The sequence below is a fragment of the Numenius arquata genome, chromosome 20 (assembly GCF_964106895.1).
Source record: "Numenius arquata chromosome 20, bNumArq3.hap1.1, whole genome shotgun sequence".
Lineage (NCBI taxonomy): Eukaryota > Metazoa > Chordata > Aves > Charadriiformes > Scolopacidae > Numenius > Numenius arquata.
The window spans coordinates 6,677,909-6,705,891 of NC_133595.1; the positions used below are offsets into that span (position 1 = coordinate 6,677,909).

Below are 27,983 nucleotides of genomic sequence, written 5' to 3' on the forward strand. Positions count from 1 at the left end.
ATTTTTCAGGCGAAAACCACCTTTTTCCAGCGAACAGCCGCGTTTATTTCCCCTCGCCCGGCCCTTAGCAACGCAGCCGCGCTCCCGTTGCTATGGCCCCGCCCGCCCCACTTTGTCCCTCTCCGCTCCCCGTCCCCAGCCCGCAGGCCCCGCCCACCCTCCCCCACCTCAGCCAATCGCGTTCCCTTCCCTGGCCGAGCCCGCCGCTTCGCTCCGTCAATCAGAAGAGGCCTTGGCGGAGGCGCTGTGACGTAATGTATGCGACAGCGCCCGGCCCAATGGGAGGCCTCAACGTCACGCCGCGCGACGGCCGCGTGTGTGCGTGCGTGAGGGAGGGCGTGCTGCCGGCGGCGCCGTCATGTCCTGGCTCTTCGGGCTGAACCGCGGCGCGGCCCCCGCGGGCGGCGGGGACGCGGCGTCGGGCGCGGCCGGGCTTTCCCTCCCGCCGGCACCGGGAGCCGGTGGGGGAGGCGCGGCGGGGGGCGCCGGCGACCGCCAACCGCCCAAGGACAAATGGAGCAACTTCGACCCCACGGGCCTGGAGCGGGCGGCCAAGGCAGCGCGGGAGCTGGACGCCTCCCGTGCGTGAGGGGCCGGGGCAGGGGGTGGCGGCGGCCCTCTCGGTCGGTGCCTCGCCTGCGGGCAGGTCCCGACCTCGCCTGTGCGCCCGCGGCGGCAGCTCCTCGCCTAGGGGCCTGTAGGTCGGGCCTCCGGGTTCCTCTGAGGGGCTCCGGCGGGGCCTGGAAAGGGGGAGGGAGGAGCTGGAGAACCGTCCCCGCGGAGTGAACCGGCGGCATTCGGGTCCCGGTGTGCTGAGGGGATCGCGGAGCATCCCTCGGCGGGGAGGGCTGGGCGTATGGCTTCAGAGCCATGCACTGGGCAGTCTCAGCGAGTGCCGGCCTGGAGTGAATTATCAGCGTTTTCTTGCTCCAGGAGAAAAACCTTTGTATGATCGATAACCTCTTCCCACTGAATTCCAGGCCATGCGAAAGACGCCCTCAGTCTTGCCCAGATGCAGGAACAGACCTTGCAGCTGGAGCAGCAAACGAAGCTTAAGGTATGTTGGAACTTGTGGTTTGTTGAACGGCCAGCCCACCTCAGGCAGCTGCCAAGTTTAGGGGGGGGCATGAGTCGAAGTCTCACTTTCTGGCAATCTGCAGAGGATGCTCAGTTTTTCTTGTTGCTGTTCAGCTTCAGCAAATCATAATTATTTGCCTTTTTAAAAAAAGAAAATAATTTATTCCGGAAGGTGAAGTGCAGCTGGTTGGCCTATTCTCAGACATATTTTACAGCTTTGTTTACAACTTGCGTGTACAAAGTGGTTTTGTAACTTGTGGAATATCGCCACCATTTTTAGGGAATGACAGGGGTTTTTTTGCAGTGAAATGTAAAGTATTTGGGTGGAGGGCAGACTTCTGTTTCTTTTATAAAGGAATTTGCCAATTGTTTGAGTGTTGCTTTGGTTTCGTGGGGTTTTTCTAAATAGTATTTACTCCTGAAACGGGTAATCATGAGATTTCTTACAATTGTATTTTATGGTCATATTTTAGTTTTCTTGTGTCACTGGCCAGCTTTGCAGGGGGCCAATCTGATTACAGGTGGATTTCTTGGAATGCAATTGCCACTAGCATTTCTCTACAGGGTGATGTATTGAGCTCATTTGTGATGATTATCTCTCTATCTTAATAGGAGTATGAAGCTGCCATAGAACAACTGAAGAATGAGCAGATACGGGTACAAGCAGAAGAGAGACGAAAAACACTCAGTGAAGAGACGAAACAGCATCAAGCAGTAAGGGGGGAGCCAGGTGGTGGGAGACGTTGTTTGCATCCTGCTTTATGGAAAAGGCAACAATGAATTAATTGCCCCTTTTGTGGGGGGGAGGGGGAAGGGGATCGGGGGCAGCCATAGATGTGGGACTGAGCCTGTCTTCTACCCTGGCTTTGTAATGTTGAGCTTGATCTGTCACAGAATCACAGAATGATATGGGGTTGGAAGGGACCTCTGGAGATCATCTAGTCCAACCTCCTCACAGAGCAGGGTCACCCAGAGCAGGTTGCACAAGAACGTGTACAGGTGGGTTTGAATGTCTCCAGTGATGGAGACTCCACCACCTCTCTGGGCAGCCTGTTCTAGGGCTCTGTCACCCTCACAGTGAAGAAGTTCCTCCTCATGTTTAAGTGGAACTTCTTATGTTCAAGTTTGTGCCCGTTCCCTCTTGTCCTGTCACTGGGCACCACTGAAAAAAGACTGGCCCCATCCTCCTGACACCCACCCTTTAAGTATTTATAGGTGTTGAGGAGATGCCCCCTCAGCCTTTTCTTCTCCAGACTAAAAAGACCCTCAGCCTTTCGTCCTAAGAGAGATGCTCCAGGCCTCTCATCATCTTTGTGGTCCTCTGCTGTACCCTCTCCTTCTTAAACTGTGAACCCACAACTGGGATTTGTTACTTTTGCAGCTTTGTCGCCTTGAACTTTTGTTACCAAATTCTTGAACATCCAAAGGGTCCGGTAGTAGCAAGTTACTCTTATTCTGTGCTCTTCGAAACTTTCCTAAAGGAACTTCCAGGGAAGTGCTACTGAACGTGCTGAGATACCTTTGTTTGTGTCTAGCAGCTTATGGTGTTACAAGATTGAAGACTACTGGCTCATCAAGAATATGTGTTAGCCTGGACAGTTAGATGTCTGTTAGGTTATTTGAATTTCAGTCTTAAGTAGCCTGCAGCCTCGTTTCTTCCAAGTTTGATCCTTTAGACAGGAAAAAATGCCTTAAGAGGAGAAGTGTTGCAAATCTGAGAGTTACCAGAGGCTTTGCTGTGAGCAATGTTGGTGCTTTCTGAGATGTTTTAGTGTGAATACTGAAGTGGCAATGGTGCTGAAATCAGGGAGATGTGAGCTGGCTTTTATGCTAATAACTCATGGTGTCTTTTTACTTTGACAGCACAGGATATTAGGGGATTGATTAGTTCTAATTGACTTTTCTAGCTTGGGAAGGCGGCTAAAGCTGCTTGTTTGGCACACATTGCTTTTTATCCCATCAGAGCTTGGACTTTGAACGGGGCTGGCTCAGGAAGCGCTTTTACAGTCGTCTGCTCCGTTTGTGAGTGAGCTCTTGAACTCTTGCAGCTCACTGAGCATGATTTGAAGTCAAAGCAAACTCGATTGTGATTTACTCCAGAAGTGCCAGGCTTTACAGTTGTTGAGGAAAGAGCATGCGAGTGGTTCTGCCTTCTGTGTGTTTGGAATAGAGAATAATATTGTCCCTTGTACGGACCCCTCCTTGCTGATCGGTACGGGCCTCCAGACCACTTTCAGTTGAGTGTAGGTGATACGGGTTTATTTGCCAGTTGCAGTGCAAAATCGAAGAGAAATTAATGAGGAACAAGAAAATCGGTCAGAAACAGGGCTCATCTGACAGGCAGCATGTCTTGACAGTTCTATTGCTTGCAATCACCAGTCCAGGGTAATGTGTTTTAGAACATGAAAACCATGCTTTTCCTAGTAAAACATGTCTCCTTTTCTGGACCAAAGAACACTTATTCTTTGTTTTTATGTCTGTGATACCTTAAAATGAAGTCGGACTACATAGATTTCTCAGCATAGAGGAGTTTTTGGTGGTGGGTGAGGATATCTTGCCCTGTTCATATTCATATCTGGGATTATTTTTTTGGTTTGTGTGGATTTGTTTTGATTTGTTCTGTTTTTCCCCCCTGGTGTGTTCCAAACCTCATTGCCATCAGGACTAGGGTCTCTCTTAAATGCCTAATCTGTATATTCTGAATATTCTTTTTAAAGCGAGCCCAATACCAGGACAAATTGGCAAGGCAGCGCTACGACGAACAGATGCGACAGCAGGTATGAACGCTTCCTCCTCTAACCCAGCTGGGAACAGCATAAATAGCTTTCTTAAGTCAAAGTGGTGATCTGGAGCTATGGCCTGTCCTGCTGGCCAGGTGGCTGATGCCAGGCATGGTTGCTTTCATCTCTACTATTTGCTTGGCATCAAGAGTGTTGGCCACGCAAATCAAAGGTCAGGAATTGGGACAAGGCAAACTAGGAGCGTGGGATTAAGAGTATGAATCTGGGAGATGGGGAGAAGAAGAATGCGCTTCAACCTAAGCATTAGTTTCTTGAAAACATTTGTAGTACTTAAGCTTACACAAATACCTCCTTGACCGAGTTCTTACAACTTTAACACATCTTCTGCTGTCACTCTGCCTGCAGCAACTTGCTAATGAGGAGAACCTGAGGAAGCAGGAAGAATCTGTACAGAAGCAGGAAGCCATGAGGCGAGGTAAGCTAGTCGTTTTCTTTAGCTGGTGGCAGAGTGGGTGGGCAGATGAGTTCTCTGTACTGATTTTTGACTCCTTGTCCATCTTGGTTGGAAGTGTAGAGTAGGGAAGTGATGGTGCCCCTGTCCTCGGCACTGGTGAGGCCTCACCTCGAGTGCTGTGTTCAGTTCTGGGCCCCTCACTACGGGAAGGACATTGAGCTGCTGGAGCGTGTCCAGAAGAGAGCCACCAAGCTGGTGAGGGGTCTGGAGAACAAGTCATATGAGGAGAGGCTGAGGGAACTGGGCATGTTTCGTTTGGAGAAGAGGAGGCTGAGAGGGGACCTCATTGCCCTCTACAACTTCCTGAAAGGAGGGTGTAGAGAGGTGGGTGTTGGCCTCTTCTCCCAAGGGAATAATGACAGGACCAGAGGAAATGGTGTAAAGTTGGGGCAGGGGAGGTTTAGATTAGATATTAGGAAGAATGACTTTACTGAGAGAGTGGTCAGGCACTGGAACAGCCTGCCCAGGGAGGTGGTGGAGTCGCCATCCCTGGAGGTATTTAAGAAACACGTCCCACTTCAGGGCATGCTCTAGTGCCCGAGATTGCGGGTGTGGTGTGTGATTGTGGGTGTTTGCTTTGTGTGGTTTTTGTTTTGGTTTTGGTGTTTGGTGGTTGGTTTTGGGTTTGTTTGGTTTTTTTTTTCGTGTGTGTGGTTGGACTCTATCTCAAAGGTCCCTTCCAACCAAGAAAATTCTGTGGTTCTGTGGTTGATGTTAGAGTCAAGTGTTAATGACACATTGGCAAGTAACGGATAAATCCTAATGGCACTACAACTACCAGTTGCTTCCAAGATAAGTTTTAGAAGTGGCTGCACTCCTAAACGTCTGTGGCACTTGGATTTTCCAATGAACTGTCAGCATCTCTTGCTATAGCAGCTGAAATTCTGATTTTATGCTGGGACAAGCTAAAATAGAACCAGTTTTGAGGAGGGAAGAGGAACAAACTAGCTCCTGGGAGGAACAGTTGAATCTGTGTCACCTAATCACTGTTCACTGTTTCCTGTAGAAAATAAAAGCTGAGTAATGATGTTTTAGTCTGAAACTTGCTTTGTTTCTTTTCGTTGTTGTGGAATTGCCAGAATCACTGAGTTTGCAGAACTCCAGTGGGACTCCACTAGGGGCACGAGTCTTGGAAATGTCAGGCAATTTGTGTATGACCCAATGGGACTGGGGGGCTGGTTTGCTCCCTGCACAGACGTGAACTGCAATGTTGTCTCCTCCTTGCTGCCATCTAGTGTGCTCTCACTGTCGGTGTCTTTGAGGGAAGTAATGGAGCAACCATATAACAAAGCTCAAAGGTGAAGCCCTGTAGGAGAGGGTGATTTTACTCTTGTAGGATCCACCTGCTCATTGGCACCAAGATATCAATGTCAAAGTAGCCTGTCCAGCTGTCAGGTGTCAAGATGGGTATCAGGTCTCAGCAGCTGGGTGATTTGGTCAGGATTTCTTGCAGTGACACTGAAGATAGAGAGTGCTGGCTGTAAAGTCTTCATCTAATCCTCTGGGTTGTTCATACGTTCCTCATTCAGTCTCCATTCACAGTGATCCTAATGTGTCTGTCTCAATTCTGCTTCCAAAGTCCTGTTTGGGACAGCGTTTTACAGGCAACTGAGTTTTGCTTCTCTTCCTTGCACACAGCGTCTGTTACACTGTGTGTAGTAACAACACTTGGACAACTGGGACAACATTTGCCCGGGGTTGTCCTGCATTGTCTGTAGCGTCTCACCCTGCCTCTCTGAAATGATGTTGAGCAGGAGCAGTGCTGAGCACTGTTGTTTTTCCCTCTGTTGTTTTATTGCTTTTTGTCTGGCTTGTCTCTTACTAAAGTTTGCCCTGAGCAATTATTCTGGTCATGAACTTCCAGAACTGAAGGATGGTTATTGTCTTGCAGTGTGCCATCTGGAGAAGGCCACCTATTTGGTGTGTGATCCCTCTGAGCACAGAGGGAAAAATTCCTTGGCTGTCTTCTGTAATATCGTACTGGTTGGCTGCCTTTTGGGGCAGGGTGGGAGGGAATTAAGATCTTGAAATTGCTGCTGTGTTACCGTGCACAGCTGTTGTGAAGCCAGGATGAAGCAATGCATCTCTTTCACCTGCCTGCTACCTGGGATTGAGCCAGCCCAGAAGATTGTCCCCTGTCTTCCTGTCTTTTTTTCAGCTACTGTAGAACGAGAGATGGAGCTGCGGCATAAGAATGAAATGCTGCGTGTGGAGGCAGAGGCAAGAGCCCGGGCCAAGGCTGAGCGGGAGAACGCAGACATCATCCGGGAGCAGATCCGCTTGAAAGCTGCTGAACATCGGCAAACGGTGCTCGAGTCCCTCAAGTAGGTGCAGGGCATGGGTTGCCTTGGTGCTTTTGCAGATTTCTCCCATCGTGTGGGAAACCTTGTTTATTCCTCTAAGCTCTGAGGGGTATCAAAAGTTCGTTTGTATACTCTTGTACTCTGAACAATAGCAATTATATTAAGAGAACCCTCTCTTTCACTCGTCTTGCTGTGTTGTCATCTGAATGTGAACTAAAGAAACTATTTGTAGAGTTGTGAATTTTATACAGTTTTTCTAAGAGATTACTTCAAGGCTTATTTGTTAAGACTTAGTTACTCTGAATTCTTTCATTTCCTGAACATAAAATTTTGACTAAAAAAGCTTTAGCATTAAATATCTTCTATTACAGTTCAGCCCCAATAATGTAGTAGAGAAAGAAATTGCTACCATCTTAATGCCAAATGCTTTTCTGGATTTAATCCCAGATGAGGTGTAGACATCAGGTGACTGTAAATGTATTTGCCGTGCTTGGTCATGTTTCAGTTCCCAGGTGAGCCCTCAATTAGCTTTGACTGGTTCTGAAGATGATTGTTATAGAGTATAAAGTTGTTTTGTAAATTGTTTCAATTCAGTCTTTGAAATCCCTTTCTCTTATTCTGCTTGACTTGCTGTTTGTTTACCACAGGACAGCTGGGATGCTCTTCGGGGAAGGATTCCGTGCTTTTGTAACAGACTGGGATAAAGTTACAGCCACGGTAAGATTGTGACACATATCGATAATTTCCCGAAAAGTCTGCCTGTAAACATGTGCTACACTAACTCCTTGCTCTGCTGTGTTTATAAGCTGTAAACCATGGTGGGAATTTGCTGCTCACTTAGTATTCTCTGCCGTCCTCATTTAAGGAGATACTGTGCTTCAGATTTTTATTCAAATTAATTCTCAGCTTCTTTGTATAGATAATTTGTTTCTCATTGATCACGTAAAAGTTCTGGCTGTGATTGATCAACAGCATATAATTGTCTTTTGACTTTGCAGGACGTGATCCAAAACTCACTTTGCTGCTTATCTCACAACTTTATACCTATTTTTGATGTAGCCTAGAGACCACTGAGGGAGCTGTTGTGTGTGCTGAATAAGTTGATTAAAAGCCGGACCAAGATCTCTTCACAGGACAAAAGAGCCAAGGCAGTGGCTTCTTACGGACATAAAGTTGTCTCTCAGTGTACTACTTACAGCAAAACTACAAAAAAATATATTTTTAGTAGCATAGCTTGTTAAAATGGGCATTTTGCTTTAAGTAAGTCACCACCATCTGCTCCACCCTCAGTTTTATACACACGGGCTGATACAAAAGACGCTTTGCTTGAGCGCACTGGGGAGAACAAGATGTGCTTTTAGTGGATCCTTTTGTAATCTGGGGGTTGTACCTGGGATGGCTGCAGTATTCACAGCCTTTTCCAGATTAGTGCTTTTTAGCTGCATATTCTTTTGACCCAGATACCAGTTTCCTGCATTATGGTCATTTTTGCTTCTGACAAGCTCTTTTGTTGTGAATTTGGGACATTTAGCTTAAAAAAAAAAAAGGTATATTTTTAGAAAGGAGATAACACAGCTGGAATTCATATTTTCTGTTGCTTTGAAAAATGACTATAAGGTAAGAATTAGCCAGTTATTTTAGGCTTCCTCTAAATTAGCCCTGGATTTTCAGCTCTTCCTGCCTATTGTAAGGGCTGCTCTTTTCCTACCTCTTCCCATCCATGCAACCCCAAAGGTTCTGCTCAAAGGTTTTTTTGGGTTTGTTGGGTTTTTTTAGTGGAATTAGCTTTGCCTATCAGTCAGAGATTCATTCCTTTGCAAGATACTTCATGGTAAACAGATAGGCACTGTAATCAGACTGATTTGTGGAACTGGATTAGTAATTGGATGGTGCTGTGAATGTGAGTTGAGTAATTTTCCTCTTTTGATACACAGCTGTCAGTCTTAAAGCTGCATTTCTCTGTATCTTGTAACACGAACATCATTGAAGTCCAGAAGTCTGAAATACTTACATCAGATCCATCCAGGCAGAGGTATCAACCTGTAACTTTGCCTAGCACTGGGTGTTGCTAAAGCAGATGCTGTAGGAGTGTGTGAGATCATCTCTCGTGGTCCCCTGTTTATAGAGGGAGGCTGCTAAAAAGGTGGGGGTCTCTCTTGTGTTCTCAAGTCCCCGTAAACTGAGATGAATCGGGTGTGGAAATTGTCTTATTCCTTGCATCTTAGAACTTGCAATTCGGAACCGCTCGTGTTTCCATCCAAAGCAAAGGTGATGTCACACGTTTAAGCAGAGAGAAAGCGAACAGATGGTGTCTCATGGTTTATTGAACAATGCCATCCTTGTTGTCCTTGAGGCTTTTGACCTTGTTCTGTACTTGTAGAAGAAGTCTGCTCGCTTTAGAAGCGATTGTTGTGGCTTGCTCTTTTGTCTGGTCTGGGCTGTAAAGCTGAGCACAACTGATTACTTGCACTCAGAACTGCATGGAACAGTTGGCCTCTTCCCAAACACCTCTCAGTTTAAAAGTAATGCCCCTTGTTTCCTTGTATTTCCAGGTGAATAGGACTTTTGGTAAATCAACTGACTCGCTTGCATATGTACAACCAGATGGAACTGGAGGCTTTTGTTTGTGCACCTTAAGTAACTTGTGTAAAACTTTATCAGTGCTATCAGTCTCTGAGAATTAAGGAAACAATCCTATACATGCTAAAGATTTCTGTAAAGTCTCGCTTTCAAATCCTGTCCCGAAAAGTTACTCTCAGCAACCTCCTGGAGTGTCTTGTGCATTGTCAGAACAGCTCCTTGTCTATGTGACAGCGAGCTATGGTTGGGAAAAGCTGCCTGTGGGGCTCTTGGTTTAATATGAGCCAACTTAGCGCTGAACCCAGGAGCAACCATAGATTCTGGACCTCTCTGTGGTTTTTCTGCTTCACTGGCAAATGGATAAAGGTCTGAAAAGCCACACATATTTTGAGCAGAGAGTACACACTTCTGGGTACATGACTATATGCATTACTCGTGCTTCCTCTGCCTTTCACACCCCAAGATGCAAGAGCACTAAATGCCTCGTGAATAGGGAGTGTGAGAGCTTGACTGTCTGAGCAGGGATAAAACATCTTACCAAAAATAAACCTGTATTGGTCAGCAGTTGTCCTGAATCTTAATTCCCCACCACAGGGCATGCTGCACACAATACCGCTTCCTTGCCAAGTGTTTTTTCCTAATCCTTTCCCCTTTTCTTTGCAGGTGGCAGGCCTAACCCTGCTGGCAGTGGGTGTTTACTCTGCCAAGAATGCCACAGCGGTAGCAGGGCGATATATCGAAGCACGTTTGGGCAAACCTTCCCTGGTGAGAGAAACCTCCCGCATTACTGTGCTGGAGGCACTGAAGCATCCTATCAAGGTAAATTTTAGCGTTGTTTTTGCGTTGCACTCAGCTGCGGAGATACAAAACTCCTTTTGCAGCTCTTGTGTCAGGCAGGAAGCAGTCTGTGGGTCTGTGAATAAACGTCCTACTAAAAGATGGCATAGGTGGGCTGAGCTCATTGTCATTTTATATGACCTTTCTGTCCACGTGAGTTGTCAAAACTGTGGTTAATTTCTACATGTCAGTAATTGAATTTCTCTTCTCTAGGTTGGTAAGCGCCTTACCAGCAAGGCTCAGGATGCCCTTGAAGGAGTCGTTCTCAGTGTGAGTACTCTATTTTGCTGTCTTGGTCTGTGAAGGATGACTTTGGAATCTAAATAAGAAAAGCTGTTTCCTTACACTCGCTTCAAAAGCTGTAATTCCAGTAATCCTGGAAATATAGCACCCTTGGGGCACCGAGACAATAAATAAGCTCCTGTGTTCAGTGTGACATGCATTAAGCACTCTGTTAACCTTTTTTCCTCTCCGCAAAGCAGTTGGAAGTCTTAGTTCAGTCCCTGCCCTGCTACAGTTTTTCCTCTGTAGTCAGTATGGTAATGTATGGAGTTCCACTTGTCTCATCTAATCTGTTAAGGGTCACTGAACTTGGACCTGTTTGTAGACCAAAAAGCTAAAGCAGCATATGCTTTTCCCCATCTTGTGAATGGTCCTCAACTTGCTAATTAACGCTGCTTCTGTATATTTGCTTCTGAGTTTGATTCCTGGATATCAGGCAAATTTAGCTTTCTCCCGGTATCTCTACAAATGCAGTAACAAGTATGAACATGAATGTTTATAACTTATATGAAAGAATTAGCACTGCAAAGAGCTGCTTATGTTTTGATATATCCTTCCCAGGGCAACCAGTAGGAAGTGAATATTTGTTTTCAATTCTTATAGTAGTTACTGCACTGCTTCCTGAACTGCTGCTTTTTCTTATAAAAGAATTGTGGCCAAGTGGACAGAATTTTAAATTGAGTAAATCCTGATGTTTAAGTGTAAACGACCCTGGTCTGAAGTAATAAGCAGCTGAAGTTAAGGCTTGAAAACTTGAGACTGTAGGGGTGCTGCCTGCTTGCTGGTACTGGTCTGTGAAGCTGAAAGCTGCAAGTCTCTTGGTATTTTCTGTTCCTTAAGTTTAACCCTTTTTTCTTGCAGCCACAGTTAGAAGCACGTGTGAGAGACATTGCCATAGCGACAAGAAATACAAAAAAGAACAAGAGCCTATACAGGAATATTCTTATGTATGGTCCCCCCGGCACTGGAAAGACGCTCTTTGCCAAGGTAAAACCCTGCCAAGACTCTGACAACCTGCACGTTGCAGGGGGCTCTGGAAACTTCAGGGTCGAAGCAGCCTCTCTAGTCTGAACTCTGTTGCTGTAGTATTGCATAAACTTTGTGTTCTTGTGTCCCTGGGAGGGGAGGAAAGGGCACCCAGCCTGCCTCAACTCCAGTGCAGTCGCTTGGCACGCTAAGTGTAGGCAGAGGAGCCCTTCCATCTGGAAAAGGCACTTGGCAACTGTGGCTTGTTAAATTGCAACACCAGCCTGCTGAATCGTTCCCACCTCTGTTAATTTGATGCACTTGTCTAACATAGGATCAGTTGCATACTAATCCCAGAGCAGAGATAGGTATGGCTCTACTGTGCGTATGTGCTACCAGGATGGTTTTTGCATTGATTTGAGTCAGGATTTGATTTTTAACTTGCTCTTCAGTGCTTGTTCACTAGATGTGAGGTTTCATGTACTTGTTTAGCCGTGGCAGATTTGACATGCTGATGCAAGTTGAACTTTTTTTTCTCTATCAGTACATTAAACCCATATCCCAATGGTTTTTTACTGCCTGTTGTGACAGTATGCCACCTAGTTTAGAATTCTAAAGCCAGTAGAGAGGGACAGGTCTAGGAAATGGCAATGAGAGCATAAGGAGAAGAAGGGAGAAGTGTAAGAGCGAAGTAATTGAAAGGTGAATTTATTAAACAGACCAGAAGCTCTCTCAACGCTTTTCCCCAGTGGTGTAGGAACTCCAAGGGGATGGTGGTGGTAGCTGTAAAAGATTGGAGTGGGTGAGAAGGAAGGTGGATGTAAGAGTGAGGAAAGGGCTGAGCAGTGGAAGAGAGTGCTAAACTTGCTGGTTTTGTTTCCTTCCAGAAATTAGCTGTGCACTCGGGCATGGACTATGCCATCATGACAGGTGGTGACGTTGCCCCCATGGGGCGGGAGGGAGTGACTGCCATGCATAAACTCTTTGACTGGGCAAACACCAGTAGGAGAGGGTAAGTAAAGGTCCTGCTCAAAGAAACTCACTGCAATGATATAGTTCAGACCCCTGATTGCTGTTTGTTATTAAATGATACTCTTGCATGGATGAGGTAACGCTGACCAAGGCATAACTTCTCCTAAAGTTTTCCTAGAATGGGTGAATTCTTGCAGCTTAGAAATATTTAAAAGGCTGAAAGCTTTTGCTCTTCTGCTCCCTCAAGCCCTTCTCGTTTGCTCTGGATTTCCCAGATCAGGCATAGCTTGACACTCTGCTGATCTCAGCAGGCAGATATTGCCCACTTGAAGGCCAGGACACGTGTCTTTCAGAGTGACAAGTTTTCTGGCAGTAGTTAGAAGACTTAACGCAGATGGAGGTGTAACCGGGTGTTTATAGTCTCTGGATATTACGTTCCCTCTTGCAATTGCTCAGTTTTTAGAATCCGATAGTGGTTGGAGCCAGCATCTTGTTTATTATTGAGTTTCAAGCAGAAGTAGCAAATTTTAAGAAATAAAATAGGATTAGGGGGAGATGGATGCTAAAGGCATTGATGTTAGATAGGTGTAGAAGTCACAAGCCACTGTGATTTTTTCAGTCACCTTTAAAAGCGAACTCTTATTTGCAGAAAAATATTCATGTTGAGGCTAAATCTTGACTCCCTGACTTTGTAAGAGTATGTGGTTAATTTGTTCATACTGGAGTAAATGAATTTTTGCGGGCCGGAGGTAGCTGCTTGTCCAGACAGGATATTAAAATTCAATAGGGAGCTTGCAGTGGGTGTCAGTTTGGGTTTTTTTGTGCTGTTTTGATTGCAGGTCTCCTGTAAATGTGGCTAACCAGTGATTTATGTGTTCTCTGATTGCTTTAGATGGGCATTATCTTGCAGTGTCTGTTTTAATCCTTGCTGCATTCATCATCTGAATGTTTCTATTTCCCCTTTAAAAAAAAACCCCAAAACTTGCAGAGTAAATGTCCTAGGGATTTCAACTCCTTAAGCTTCTCCTACCCTGAGGAACTGTAGAAGGAAAGGTGTAAGAATTTAAGTGAGCTTAGAAAAAGAGGTTGGAAGAGACATGAGGGTACTCAACTGTGAATAAATACTGCTGGATGCTTCCACTAAAGAATGCTCTTTCACAGGGTCTGAGTTTATCTCTGTCCTGGTAAAAACTTCTGTGCATTTGAGCTTCATACACTTCAGAGAAAGTGGTGATCAAAGGCTACATGTGTCCGTATACATCAATATTCTAAGCTCCAGCGACATTCAAGTATTTAAGCAGATTTTATTCTGGGTATCCAACAATGTTAGTGCTGTGTTAACTTTATTAGCTGAAAGCCGTTGTGATAAAAGACGTTTCTCTGCAGAGACTGTAGCTGAGAATATTTTCAGAAAAACTGGAATTGAGTAAAACATGTTAATAGGGCCTGGAATCCCTTGAAAGAAAACTGGTTTTGAAGCTGGACAAGAAGGTAATACAAGCTGTGACAGCTTTATGAGCAACTTGGCTCTGTTATTGATAAACATCTTTAGACGCTTTGTCTCTTGGGAAGAGCACTACCCTTGGGTTATAAGTGAATTTATTTCTGTGAATTATTCATTGACTTTATTAATTCACTTCTCTACAGGTCGTAAAACCATTATATTATCGCTAGTGTGGTTTGGAAAGGAAAAACCCAACAAAATAACAAAGCAATTTGCAGGGGAGGACTCTGGTTTCAGTTTTTCAGAATGGTATAAGGAAGAAAACTGGGAGGAAGATGCCACTGTCACCAAGATTTTTTTGTATGCTTGTGTACCTGTATTGCACAACGTTCCCTAAAAAGGAGGGAATACTAAAATGAACACTCTCACAAGTACTTGGGGAGCCAGATTTAAATTTCAAAGATCTACTCCACCTTGGCAGTAACGTACCAGCACTGCTACAAGCCTTTTGCCAGACCATACCCGTGAGAACTCCCATCTATATTTAAAAATCTGGAGAAGCTTACGGTCGTGCCCTTGAATTGCTTCTGTTCATTTTCCTTCTGAACAGTGGGAAACAAAACTCCAGAGGGCTGGAGTCAGATTTATGGCCTCAGGTGTTGTAAACTAATGCCTCTTTGTTATCTGTTGGGATGGGCCAGGTGTACACCATGGAAATGTTGCTGTAGCTTGAGAAATGTTGCCTTAAGAAATAAATTTGCTTGGGCAATCCTTCGGGCTTGCAGCTGGTCACAGCTACGGGTGCCTGGTAGTGGGACAGGAGAATCCTGGAGCCGTTTGAGCCTCACTCACCTGTCTCCTGTTACTGTGTAGTGCTTTCCTTTTACAGCCTCTTGCTATTCGTGGATGAAGCGGATGCGTTTCTGCGGAAGAGGGCAACAGTAAGTACTTTCCCTGTGTCTGTTATCTGTGTGTGCTGCAGAATTAGTCAGCCAGCAGCCTCCTTGTTTAACCTGATTAGCTGGCTTCCACAGGCAAAAAATTAAAACTGGCAGGTGCCTTTCCACTCACCTAATTAAGTGATGCAGAGATGAGAAATTAGTGACTTGCAGCTGAATGGAATGAGCATCTCAAGACTGACTTGAGAATTCCTGCCTGCAAAAAAAATGGTGACATCATCTTTTAGGAGGTTTTGCAGGTGACTGGGCAGTAGGAAAAGAAAGAGGCATATCCTGAAAACAAGAATGTTCGCGCTGCAGAGCTGGTAGCCTGCAGGGTTTGTTTTCTGTCCCAACAGACATTTATCTTGGAAGGTTTTGATAACAGAACTGCTTTTCAGTACATTACAAAGCCACACTAGCACTTTCCCACGTGCAAATGATTTGTGTTTTTAAAGTAAGTCACCATATCATACATTGAATCTGGACCTGCTACTTGAACCCCAATGGTCTATTTAAAGAGCTCTCCCTAGAGGATTACTTTGAATGTGGAAGTGAATTCTTTGTTGTGGCTTATTTTCCTGTAAGTATCTTATTGGTCTTCTAAGTTAAAGTAGTGTTCAGCAGGGAAAAACACCTGGGCCAATGGGTGTTAGAGCCTTGGGTTTGAAATCAAGAGAATCACTGGGTAAATATTTAATCTCTCTGCTGGAAGCTTTAATTCCTAACCTTTTTCCTGGGTATATAAAGTGATCCTTTTTTCCAAAGTATTACAGTGCTTTAGATTTTGCTGTAATGCAAATACTTGACAATTGCAGAACTGTTATTTGTCGATAGTGCTGCTTAAAGCTGTGACCTGTCTTAGGTCCCCAAGCAGTTGATCTTCCTTTGGATTTCATCTTTGCAGGAGAAAATCAGTGAAGATCTCAGAGCAACTTTAAACGCGTTCCTGCACAGAACAGGGCAGCACAGCAACAAGTAAGTACCCAATTTCAACCCTTACAGCAGTTGATATTTCCCTGAATTGAGGAAAGTCTGTAAAGAGTCTGTGATGTGCAAATGGGACTTGGAAACATGTTATCTGTGCTACTAAGGACTTGGGGGGAAAAAAGTCTGCATAGAATTTCAGTTTATATACTGAATGTACCTTGCTCCTGCTTTACCTTTTGCTGGGACCTGGAAATTAGAGCTCAGAAGGGCTGTACACAGGGTAGAGCTCAGTGCTTGTAAAAAGGGGGTGTGTTTGGCCCACGTTAACAGATGAGCAAAAGGGATCCTGGACTGCCTTTTGGGACAATGCTTCCCCTACGTGTGGTCTGAGGTGGTGAGCAGTTCCCTGTCATCTGTCATCCATACTCTGTGTGGCTCCCTTCCAGCAACATTGGGAAATTCTTTCCTGAAACAGGGGTGGTATTTGAACATATTGATTGTCTTAATGAGTACATTCTCTTTCTTGATCATTAGTGTTTTTTAAACAAGGACAGTGTTGGGCCTTTGAACTTGTTAAAACCAATGCAGCACTAACTGATAATTGCTTGTATGTAGCTTCTTTGTGCCCTTCTCTGTCACAGTGAGGTGCCTTGGAAGGTGCGCTTTTCTAAAATGACTGGACTGCTAGAAAGCAAGGTGTTGAGCCTGCAAGAACCTCCCAGGATCCTTGGTTTTCTCTTTGGGAGGACAGTTATTATTAAAAAATATGTTGTACTTGCTGTTTTCAAGAATAAATACAATACATATATACTGGCAAAATACATCTGTTCTGCAGGACCCAGAGCAAATGGTGCTTAAGATAGAAAATACAAGGTGAAAACTGTAGATATCCTGAGCTCCTGGGTGATCTCTGGAAATGTCTTTTGCCCTGTACCTGCAAAGATGATAAAGATGTTTAGATGGAACTGCAGAACTTCTCAGAATAATAGTGTGTATGTTTTTACTTTAGATAGTTCCCCCTTTTTCTAGGAAATAGTAATTTTCAGACCTGTCATGTCTAATTGTTGTGAATCTAGCAAAGCTATGTTTTTGACCGGATTTATAATTGCACTCAAGGCAGTGTCTGGCAGGGGTGGGTGAGGGGACGGTTCTTTCCCCTGATGTTAAATTGCTGTAGCAGAGCTCTGGGCAGGCTTGTTGGTGCTGGTGGGTGTTGTGCCTCCTCTCAAAACACTTGGGCTGTCAGTGTGTCAGATGTTGAATTCAACCCTAATTTAAACTGTGAGCCATTGGAGGAGAATGAACGTGTCCCTGTGATTCATGCACTGCTTTTTTACTTCTGAACTGCCTTATTGCTGCTTTGGGCAATACAGAGTTCTCTATCCATGAATGGGAGTTCACTTTGAATCAGTCTAATAGTGCATGTAAATCTAGCTGTCCTGGTGAGACCCCGAGGAGCCTGTTATTTTACCAGTGAATTGTCACCAGCGTAACTAAGTACTGAGTATTGTGAATTGCTGGCTTAAGAACTTTCTGCATCTTCTGACTGGATATTTGACTGTATCATTTTCACAATAAAAAGGAGCAAGGCCTGAATATCAGATTGCGTGTCAATCCTTTATCCAGGCTGTGTTTCTGCAAGGGTTTGGGGGAATTCCATGTTGGTAGAAGAGGAACAGTTTCGTGCCTGTGTGGCTCTTGGGTTGGCAAAGTTCTCTTCAGAAATGACAGCAAAGAACACAGCCCCCCATAGACTAGGATTTAAATAGACTGCAAGAATGTCAGTATTCCGATAGCTGTGGTTAAAAGCCCATTTCAAATTAGCATGCACTATTAAGCTGGTAACATCAATTAAGGCATTAAAGTAGAATTGGCACGGGGAAGAAGCATCATTACAAAGCAAAAGAAAGGGCTTCTGGCTTCAAAATGCAGCAGGAGAGAGCAGGACCTGGAAGCTGGTGCATCTGCACCGTGGAGCAAAGCCTGGTAAAACAAACCACCTTTGTTTTATGGTACCCGTGGTGAACTCCTCTCTCTCTGCACGCTGTAGACTTGGCAGCAGGAGTGTGTTGTCAGACTTGCTTGAAGGAAACAAGTCAACTTTTCCCAGCTGCTGAAGCATGATTTTCCCATACGCAGACCCAGCAGTGGTACCATCCCCTTATTCTTGGGCCAGGATGAGTCCATTCAGTGCTCTGCAGCTCGTTGAGCTGGTGGAGGTTTCAGAAATGCTGTTGGCTTTCAGTTTGGCAGCCCTTTGGACCTTCAGAGCAGGACTAAGACAGCCCCTCGTGATTCTTGGATGCTGTGCAGTTGGCAGCTTGAAGTCAGTTCCCCAAACTGGGATTTAAACTGGAGATAGGTATGTGACGGAGAATATCTCCCCATGTTGTCCAGCCTTGTTCCAAGGTTTCAGACTTAGAGGTCTCTGGGCGGTTATACTCTTGCTAAATGTTTGTGATATTCCTAACTCGAGGGAGATGTGCGTAAGGCGATAAATGAGGATTCTGTGGCAGAGTGGGGAAGGCTGATATTGGAAAGCTGAGTACTGAATTAAATGCATTTCAGTTCTAAATAGCTTGAACTGCACTGCATTTCAGTATGTCGCTTGAGATGCTGTTCAAAGCTGTTTCTAAGGAATCTTCAGACACGTCAGGTAACGAAATGTCTTAGATGCTGGCCAGTTCCCAATGTTCAGACTGGTTCATTGATTTTCCTTTTATGGGTTTTTTCAGTCTTTCCTCTCTTGTTTCATACTCCAGGTTTATGCTTGTTTTAGCAAGCAACCAGCCTGAGCAGTTTGATTGGGCTATCAATGACCGGATAGATGAAATGGTGAACTTTGATCTGCCCCAGCTGGAGGAACGGGAGCGCCTTGTGAGAATGTATTTTGATAGGCACGTCCTGAAGCCAGCTACAGAGGGTAAACAGTGAGTATCCCCGCAGAACTCTCCCGCCCTATAGGATTCTCTTTCTTTTATGTGTTTTTTTTTCCTTCATCTCCTTTTCTGTGTATTCTGTCACACTATCTATAAACCCCCTTTAAACAAGTAGTGCAGATAAAGAGCTGGAGAGATGCCTCTTGCCGTCCTGTTACGGGATGAAGTGTCATCCTAGAATTTCATGCCATGGTTTGTTGTGCCCTTAAAATTTAGGCAGCCAGTTACTGCACTGGAGGCAATGATGCAAGTAGGAACGCTGATGGAACTCCTTCTATCCAAGCACTTGCCCTTGGTTGGCTTAATAGAGACAAATCAGACCAAATTACTTGTTCCCTTACGTGCTGTGCGATCTTGCACTTTTTTGGTCTTAATCCAGGTATGCATATTTCTTTGTGCCACAAAATTGGGCTTTCTGGGCCCAGGAGAACAACTTCTTTGCTCAGGGTGGATCTTTCTACAGAGATTGATCCAATCTGATCTTTGCTTTCGCTGTAAGTGTTGCTCTTTACAAAGCCTGCCTCTGTCTCCCTCACTCTCCTGTCCTGTCATGTGGCTCTGTGTAAACTAAACCTCATTCTTCTGCTTGTCAGACGTTTGAAGCTGGCCCAGTTTGACTATGGGAAGAAGTGCTCAGAGATTGCCAGGTTGACAGAGGGCATGTCTGGCCGAGAGATCTCTCAGCTTGCTGTGGCGTGGCAGGTAAGGAGGGCTTTCGTCAGTGGGCTTCTTGGTTCTGGCAGGTTTGAGTGTTTGATATTGGAGTCTCAGATCTTGTCTCGCTCCTGGAAGTTTTGTGGTGTCCATATGGGAGTACTGGAATGCTGTGGGTGTCAGAATATCAGCATAATTCCTCATCTCATAAATAGGAACACTTTTTATAATCACTAATGGGAAACCCCTTACTGAATTTAAGTAAAGCAAGTGACTTAAGGATGGGTTTGGGCGAGTCATGTTGGCCCTTACCCACATTCCAGCTTAAGAAGCTCAGTAGAGGTGATGCCTGATGTCATGGCCCATGGGTGTGACAGTGTTAAGATACTGAAACATCCTTATGCCCTGCTTTGTCCTGAACACATTTTCGAGCAGTAATTGAAGGAACAAAACCTTCAGTTCCTTCAGTAATTGAAGGAATGAAACTAACTGGAAAATGGACCTGAAAAGACTTAAGTACTTCTACATGCATGGTACCTATATAGAAATAAGAAATGCAATCACTTTGAGTACAATTGTTCACATACTCAGTGACTTTAAGCACTTTTTTTAATGAAGCTTTCACCCTGCTTTGTCACAGCTGCCAGTTTCTTACTGGGTTGTGTATTTTTTATAAACTAACCTCATAATATCAATTTAAGGAATATGCTCCAAATTGTATGTCATGTAATCTACTAATGTCAGCTTCCTTTTAGGTATTGTGTAAACAAAGCGGGGTGCTATTTATTTATTTATTCTAGCAGTTCACAAACATTTTGCAAAGTCTGTGTATTTCATTCCTCCTACTACTGTTTTTCCACCTTTTAAGGTATGGAAAGTGTTTGTCCTTTCTAGTCCAATTTGTCCTTTCTAGTCCATTTAACTGCAGTAGTCATGAGCTGAGGTCCAAAGCAGCCATTCGAGTGCTGTTAGTCCTTATTTTATGCTTTGTCTGTCAGCACGCAGCTGGTTAATTTTACTGTGTAAATTTTGGTTTGTTGAAACGTGTTTCAAAATGCGTGCTGTCATCTGAAAATGTATATAAAGCTTTTATTTTTAATTTATTTCTGTTCTCTGCCTGCAAACATACCAGATCAGTATTGTTACGAGCTCAGCCGAGAAGCTTTAGCAAGATGCTTGACAAGCATCTGAGATGCAGAGGGAGGTGGTGCATGTTGATGGGGTTTAGGTGGACTGCCGTGGTGTCCAATTAGCCTGTGTTCAGACAGTCTTCTGGAGAGCTGACAGGTTGAAGGAGAGACCAGACTTCTGGGACATTCTGCCTCTCATGGAGTCAGTAGATCGTGGCTTTGCTTTTTCCAAGTACAGCGATGCTTTTTGTGGGGTTCTGATTTTGAAAGCCAGGATAAAGACCCAGGGTGTTTGTCCCAAACCGAGTGATGGTGATCACTCGGCGGGAGAGAAAGCAGACCACTAATTGCTGTAGAATTTATTTCTCTTCATTTGGAAGAGAGCCCCCTTATCCCTGTATGTGAAAGGCTTTGCTGCCAGGCATTTCCCCTAATAAAAAGTTGAGATAAATGATCCCCTGCCTTTTATCAGCTTTACTTTTTATCACCCCTTATCTCCTCACTTGTCATTACTCCCCACAATGACCTCAGCTCTTATCATTTATCCTTTAAGTGATCTTGAAGGAAGGGAAAGGTGGGAGTGACTAATTCCTTAGTGTTGTTGCCCTGATCACTCTTTAAAATGTACCTCATAGTGCCAGAACTATTAACAAGGTTCCATGTAAAATTGCAGCAGGAGGTTATGTTCCTCTCTGCTGTCAAAGGGCTTTAAAAAAGAAAAGAAGCAGGAGAGGCTAGGCAAAAAGACACGAATTGTTTAGATGTAGGAGCTGCAAGAAGCTTCATCTGTGTCAAAATCAAAGTTGTTGGTGTTCTGGAACAAGGGACTTCGTATCTTATCCCTTGTCAGTGAAGAAAGGAAGTGTGATGTCTCATGGGTCAGTGTTAAAATAGCACAGGCTTTTTGCAGGTACTGGCTGGAGATGTGGACTCCTTTCCTCAGGAGATGCATGGGTGGACACAGGCCACTGGTGGGTTTGAATCATAGAATGGTTTGGGTTGGAAGTATAAACATTGCCTAGCTACAATTAAAACAATCTGCATTATTGACATTCACAGCAATCACTAGAAAGAAAATTAACTCTTTCCCAGCTGAAACCAGGACAATTCTACATTTTACACTGTTCCAGGCTGCAGGATTTTACATAGAATCGTCAAGGTTGGAAGGAACCTGTAAGATCAAGTCCAACCGTTAACCCAACGTGGCCAAAACCACCACTAAACCATGTCCCTCAGCACCACGTCTGCCCAGCTTTTAAATACCTCCAGGGATGGTGACTCCACCACTTCCCTGGGCAGCTTGTTCCAGCGCTTGATAACCCTTTTGGTGAAGAAATTTTTCCTAATATCCATCCTAAACCTCCCCTGGTGTAACTTGAGGCCCCAGGTTGATCTCTGGAATGGTGTCGGTGTTTTGGGGCCTGTTCAGCACTAACAGGCAGCTTGTTATGGGTAGCTTTGTAGCTGATAGAACATTCTCTCGTATCGGGGAGGGATTAAGGCTGTGGTTTTTTGACAAGCCTTTCTGGCAGTTTTATTCCTGCCTCGTGTTCCTGCCTTTCTGCTGTCCTTTCCGCTGCGCCGGTGCACCTCTCTGTGTGATTCTGCTGTGAACTGGGTCAGGGAGCTGATCGGAACTAAAAATAGCTGGGCAAGAGAAGTGAACGGCATCGCTACGTCCTGGCACATCCGAGGAGGAGGATCAGGGTAGGTGGGGGCTGTATGAACCAGCGTGACTGCCTCAAGAAAATGCTTATCAGACTTTCCTGAGCTGGAGGCAGCAGCTCTGAGGTGGGTTATATTCTACAGATGCGGCTGTTAACTCTGGAACTGTTGGTCCCTTAAACTCCTGTATGACTGAATTTTTTTTAATTCAAGATGCTGCATGCCAAAGATGCCTGATGTGGGAAATAGCCTGATGTGAGCAGCACCTTTATGAATTATAGTCAGTTTTCAAGCTACAATTTTGTCCGCCTTGGGTGTATGGAGCTATAAGGAAGCTAAAAAAGGATTTAACTTGAGGAATTAGGGAGCCTCTTCTGTGACTCTAAGGTGAATGTCTGCACTTCCTACTCAGTTCCCTACTTGCACTTGCTTTTTTTTTTTCCCCCCCATCTCTCTCCACCCAAAGCATTATGTCAAGTTAACACAGGCAGGAAGAGTTTGAGACGATGTATGAGTTGAGAAGACGAAGGGCAAGAAGAGCCAAGAAAAGGAGAAAAATGAGGTATATCTCTTAGCAGTTCCATTTCTGATCTTAGTAACACCTTACAGAGCTGGTAAACAGCAGATGTCGTGAGCCTAGTGCTCTTTAGAAGTCCTCAAAGCAGACTTGAAACAACTATATCTCGAGACATTTAAGCTTCCAACACTTTTCAAGACAGGCTCATCACAACAGCTGCTGAAATGCAATATGCCGAAGGTCTCTGTTTAATAAATAAATTCAATTGACCCGTTCTGGGGAGGATTATAGCAGAAAGCCCTGGTGAAATCTGCTGGTTGTGAGTGCGGGAGCACAGAGCTGGATGGGAGTGTTTTGCTTGCCTTTTGTTTTCGGCTATTTTGCATAGTGCCCCGATGTGACTCGGAGCTAATCCTCAAAGTGTCGGCTTAATTGCAACATGCCTGTCGCTTAATTCACCTCAACTTTGTGTATATATTTTCTTAATTAGTTTACTCCTCCGGCAGTCATTTGCAGTGTTGCTGTCTGTGTACATTACACCTCTGCAGACATCTCTTGGAATAAATTTTCAACCAGTGTCTGGACAACAGAGACAACTGCAGAGGGCCCAAGATGGGAGGCTTAATCTATGGTGAAGTGTTGGTCTGTCCTACTGCCTCAAGCTGACTGCAGCCTTGGTGCTTGCAATTCCAGTTCTAACCTCTATGTGATGAAACCTTATTAAATCACCCCATCAAATCACTGCCCACAGGCAGTGCGGGGAAGGGCAGTGAGGAATCTGCGTTGGTACTCCCGCTCCCATCCCTGAATCTGCAGAAATGCTGGAGAAAACGGACAGGGAGTGCGGGAAGGTATTTCTCGTGGACTTGATGGAGTTTTGAGATGGATCCTTATCAGCTCTACGTGGCCTGCCTGGGGTCACCTCTCATGGCCAGAACTGAACCTCAGAGACGGGTTGGGGAAGAGTGAAGTTCTGAAGCAGTAGGAGGAGAAACCCTCATCGCTGTCGGCTCTTGCAGAGAGTAACCTGGAATGGCAGGATACGGCCACTCTGCCGTCCCGTGGCCTCATGGTCATTTCCCATGGAGTTGGTTTTGGAGTCCTCTGCCAATATTGCTTTTAACAAAGCCATCCCAGTTAAACTAGAAGCCTAAGCGATAGCTGCGGCTTTCGCAGGATTAATTCCACTGTAAGCTGGGCTTGAAATCGATTGGCTGTCATTTACATGAAGTTCTAGTTCACTGTTGTTTCAGACTGGCTCAGTTTGTCCTGAATTTACCAAAGGGAAAAAATAAGATGCGAAAACCAGAGGGTGTAACCTCTAGAACTGGGAAAAATACTGCTGTCTGGCACAGCTAATAGTCTGCATGCTAGAAATCCATTTTAATCTCTTCTGCAGAAGACTGAGCATTCCCTTTTGTCCTTGTGCTTTTCCATTCCCCATATCTAATCCTTTATGTGTATAGCATGGATTAGATGCATTTACACACTTAAAAATTCCCTTCGGATCTGTTTATAGTAATGTGCAGACTTTCTAGTGCTGCACCCTATTCTAAAGAGTATCAACCCATTGATATTCTTTAGATAAAATGTCAAAAAAGCAACCTTTCACTATTCCAAGCCGTAATCTCTATAAAATTGTATTGGCGACACTTCAGGAGACTTCCCAGGAGTTTTATGTCCCGGTGTTGATGATAGGGGTGAGCTTCCTGTCATTTCCTTGCCCTTTGTGCCACTGACATAAATGCCTTTTTTGCTGCCTGAACCTTATCTATATTTAAACCATTAAAAAAAAAAAAATCATCTGCCTGACCAAGTTATGGGAAAGATTTAATGTTTCTATAATGGTCTGAGCTGAAGGACGTTAGTAAGGGGAGGAGGGTAGGGACATGGTTGTGTTTTGGGGTTTTTTTGAGCAGGCTGTTTTCATTATAAATGTGATTTAAAGGAAACAGATTAGTTCGGCCAAGTTAAAATAAACCACGGTTCTTGGCTGAAATGAAACATTAGATCATCTAGGCTGGACTTGTCATCTGCGCTCCATCCTTCTGCTTCCTCCCCAAATACGTTGTTTTCGGATTATTTCATAATTGGGTTTGAGTTATAAAACATGAATATTTGCACTGGAGAAAACGGGTTAAAATGTGTCCATGCAGAAGGCAGAGGTATGAATACAAATGAAGCTCGGTACCATTTTTGTGTGTGTGCAAGCTACTCCCAGAAGGGACAGCTGCTTCCCCCATTTGCTTTCTTGACAGCGAGGGCCTGAGGCTTTCTATAAATAGAAAGTCATTGAGAAAATCAACAGAGCGTGAACTGCACAGCTTTGCAGGAGTTTCCACAGTCGAATTTATGGTCTATGCGGTGGCAGGGAGGAAGGGAAGGCATCTTCTCCGTTTGCACACCCCAGGAAAGCATTTTCTCCCTGTTAAAACACCAAACCCTCCTGGCTGGGGGGCTGCATTGACAAAAGGGTGCTGGTGCCTTTTGGCTTTAAATCCCTGGTCGTGTCCTGCAAAAAAAATATATAAAAAGGGGGTTGAGGGGGGCTGTAGGGGTGAGTCAGAGGATACTGGAGCTGGACAGAACCTTGCCACTGTGCGCCTTTCACAGCGGTGAGAGAAGACAGGTCACGTTGTGATATGTGTTGTGTAGGTATTAGTGGTGGTGGGCACGTTATGGAAACAATGCTGCTCTTGTATTTGTGGGAAATAACTGCCTCGTTGTGTTCAGGATTCCTCCTGCTCTGTCGTCGCACGCAGAGGACAAGTGCCTTTATGCAAAGTGAATTCTCTATTTGCAGATCTTCTATTCCTCCCCGCTCCTTGCTGGCGGCCAGTGTTTACTCCCAACTGGAAGCATGAGCGTTAGCCCAACTTGTCACTTCTGCCTTAAGGAAGGATTACAGATGTTTTGCGCAGGGAGGGATCCGTTTTGATGCTTCTTGCAGTAAAAACCAGCGCCTGCCAGCTCGGTGGTTACATGTGGTCTGTGCAGCGAGACCTCTTGTCATCTAACCAGTTCCCCAAAAAGGGCTACCAAATGAGGGCTGGAAAGCAGACTAGCTGAAAAACAGCTTGGGTAACCTTTTGTCCATTTCCTGAAATAATTATTCCTCCTGTAGCGAGATAGCAGTAATTAATGGGCAGGTAGGTATAATGGACTGTACTGGGCTCGTCAGTACTGCGACGGCTTACTCTGGGGTCTGTCTTCTCTCCCGTCTTCATCTTCGGACAGTGGGTGCATAAAAGGGTCACGCTGTGACTTCTTTCTGTGATGCCTTTGCAGTAAACGTCGTTGCTTGGAATAATTGACGTTTTGCACCATTAGTGATTCATGGAGCCTATATGTTATACCTCAGAAGCACACTCCAGCCTGTCATAAAAGCCAGAGTTCACATTCCTACCTGGGATCTTGGGATCGCCCTGCAGACGGAAGGGTTGGCATGTGACAGTCCGTGATGCGATGGCTCTGTGGAAGGAGAGGGATGTGGACAGAAGTTTGGGGCAGGCAGCGTGGATGGGAGAAGCTGGAGGGAGTCCCCCCAATGAGTGTCAAGCTCCCCGGGGTGCATGGCTGTATAGGGAACACAGTACTGAGTCGCTTGTGGGAGCGCTTGCACAGGGAGTAACCAGATTTAGAAATCTGTAGCGCTGAGTTGCTTTGTTACCTTGGAGATGGATGCAGCTAACGGTGTTAGCATCCCTCCTTGGATGGATCCTCCATCCTCCTCCCTCGGAGGGTATGGCTGCTTGTGTTGTCACCTGAAAAATGTCCATCGGTGGAGTCCTGCTGTGCTGCATGTTTGGACAGAAGTGACAACCCTTTTGCTGCAGCTGAAGAGAAATGTTGTGTTTCCCCACACAGTCCTGTTTCCCCTAAGCTGCCACTGGAAATATGGGCTGTTTGGATGTGAGTAGTTCCTTGCAGGAAGGAACTATGATCTAATTTGTACTGCCTTTCAAAGTAGCAACGCGACCAAGTGCTGATTTACCAAGCAGAATTGGAGAGACGAGAGCTGGGGTATGAATGGAGGGGGGAGAACGGGGAAGGTCCCACAGGCAGGTGTGTATGGGGTGGGAGCTGACACAAGACAGAAGGGATACAGGGGAGATTCCTGGCAGAACGCTTGAGGAAAGCAAGATTAATGCACATCAGACACTGTTGTAGAGTTGCCCCACTGCCAATATTCACCCTAGCACTGATGTTAGTTCTCCTCTCTAAGTGTTTAAAACATTTCCTGTTGTCTTAGATGGAGCCATTCAATCACCGTATATTCTTATTACTTTTTACCTTACTGGCTTCATACACGCGTAACTCTTAAAGCAGGAGAGGAAATTTAAACAAGCCAAGTGTGACTGCAGCCTAAGCCATACTGGCGATGTTCAGCATTGTGAACCTGCGGCCTTGTCTCTTCTGCGTGCAAAGATCTTGCCTCCCAGAAAATCCAGAGGCAGGTGGGTGAAGGGGCTTGTTAGTAGCCCAGAGACAAAGACTTTAATGGAGCTATGGATGTCTCCCTGTGCTTGGGCAGTTTGTGTATTTCATCCAAGGTCCAGCTGCATCACGAAAAGCCTTTCTGATGGCTGTGGGTACCACCCCTGACTCCGAACAAGACTAGATGCTCTGCTAGATAGTGTGGGGGCAAACATGCCTGGAGAAGAAAACAAAAGAGAGGTACCAGCCTCAGATCTTCGCCCATCCTAGGAATTGCCATCACTAACTTATGTCTCTTCTGCCTTTGCCTCTCCAGGCTGCAGCTTATGCATCCGAGGACGGTGTTCTCACAGAGGCCATGATCGATGCCCGCGTAGCTGATGCTGTGCAGCAACACAAACAGAAGATGGAGTGGCTGAAAACAGAGGGTGCTGAAGCAAGCAAAGGAGCTGCCAGCAACCCGCTGCTCCCCTTCCCCAAAGGAACGCCAGTGTGAGAAGTCTGCAGGCTTCAGACCAGCATGTGTGGGGAAGTGGGCACGGGAGGAAGCTGGGAGGGTCTTTTGGGCAAATATTTGGTGGAATCATGTGTCGAGAGAAATTTGTCCATCGGTGCAAGGGAGGGGGTACTGTGCCTTTGATTTCATGTTTTTAAAGTGCACCAGGAAAAAAGAATGGTTTAAATAAGGCAGAAGCAACTGTATTAAAGGACCCCCTTACTGAAATACCATTGACTGTATTAGTCTGTGTGGTCTGTCCTGTCGGAGAGACCCAAACTCCAAATCCTTTGCAGCCATTCAGCGCTGCTCTGGGGTGTCCCAGTGTGGGAACCCAGGGCCTGTCCGAGCCTGCTCTTCCCATATATTTAATTTTGTAGGGTTTAAGCTCCAGCAGAGGTGTTTCTCATCATCCTTCCGCGGATCCTGCCCATGACATACCTCTTTGCTCACATCTCTGTACGGTGTCACTCTGTCACAGACTCGGGGTAGACTCTGTGTCACAGAGGTGTGGTTCACAGCTGCACCTGTTTAAATTTGAGTCCACACTTAAGTTACAGC

The 27,983-nt window shown here is 45.3% G+C and overlaps 1 protein-coding gene across 1 annotated transcript; it reads left to right on the forward strand.

Annotated features, from left to right (window-relative positions):
* Positions 1–358: 358 nt before the first annotated feature.
* On the forward strand, positions 359–27,658 carry ATAD3A (ATPase family AAA domain containing 3A). Its single transcript, XM_074161532.1, has 16 exons — positions 359–581; positions 981–1,057; positions 1,690–1,791; positions 3,795–3,854; positions 4,224–4,293; positions 6,491–6,656; positions 7,283–7,352; positions 9,879–10,034; positions 10,266–10,322; positions 11,196–11,321; positions 12,188–12,312; positions 14,606–14,657; positions 15,562–15,632; positions 18,347–18,514; positions 19,117–19,225; positions 27,243–27,658. Exons 1-16 carry the CDS (start codon positions 359–361, stop codon positions 27,420–27,422), a joined length of 1,812 nt encoding a protein of 603 aa, XP_074017633.1. The 3' UTR covers positions 27,423–27,658.
* The last annotated feature ends 325 nt before the right edge of the window (positions 27,659–27,983 follow it).

Excerpts from the sequence above, each read along its gene's own strand:
- ATAD3A (XM_074161532.1), top strand. The coding sequence starts at position 359 with ATGTCCTGGCTCTTCGGGCTGAACCGCGGCGCGGCCCCCGCGGGCGGC. Across the intron at positions 4,294-6,490 it reads GCAGGAAGCCATGAGGCGAG|CTACTGTAGAACGAGAGATG; the intron begins GTAAGCTAGTCG and ends TCTTTTTTTCAG. Across the intron at positions 10,035-10,265 it reads CACTGAAGCATCCTATCAAG|GTTGGTAAGCGCCTTACCAG; the intron begins GTAAATTTTAGC and ends TCTCTTCTCTAG.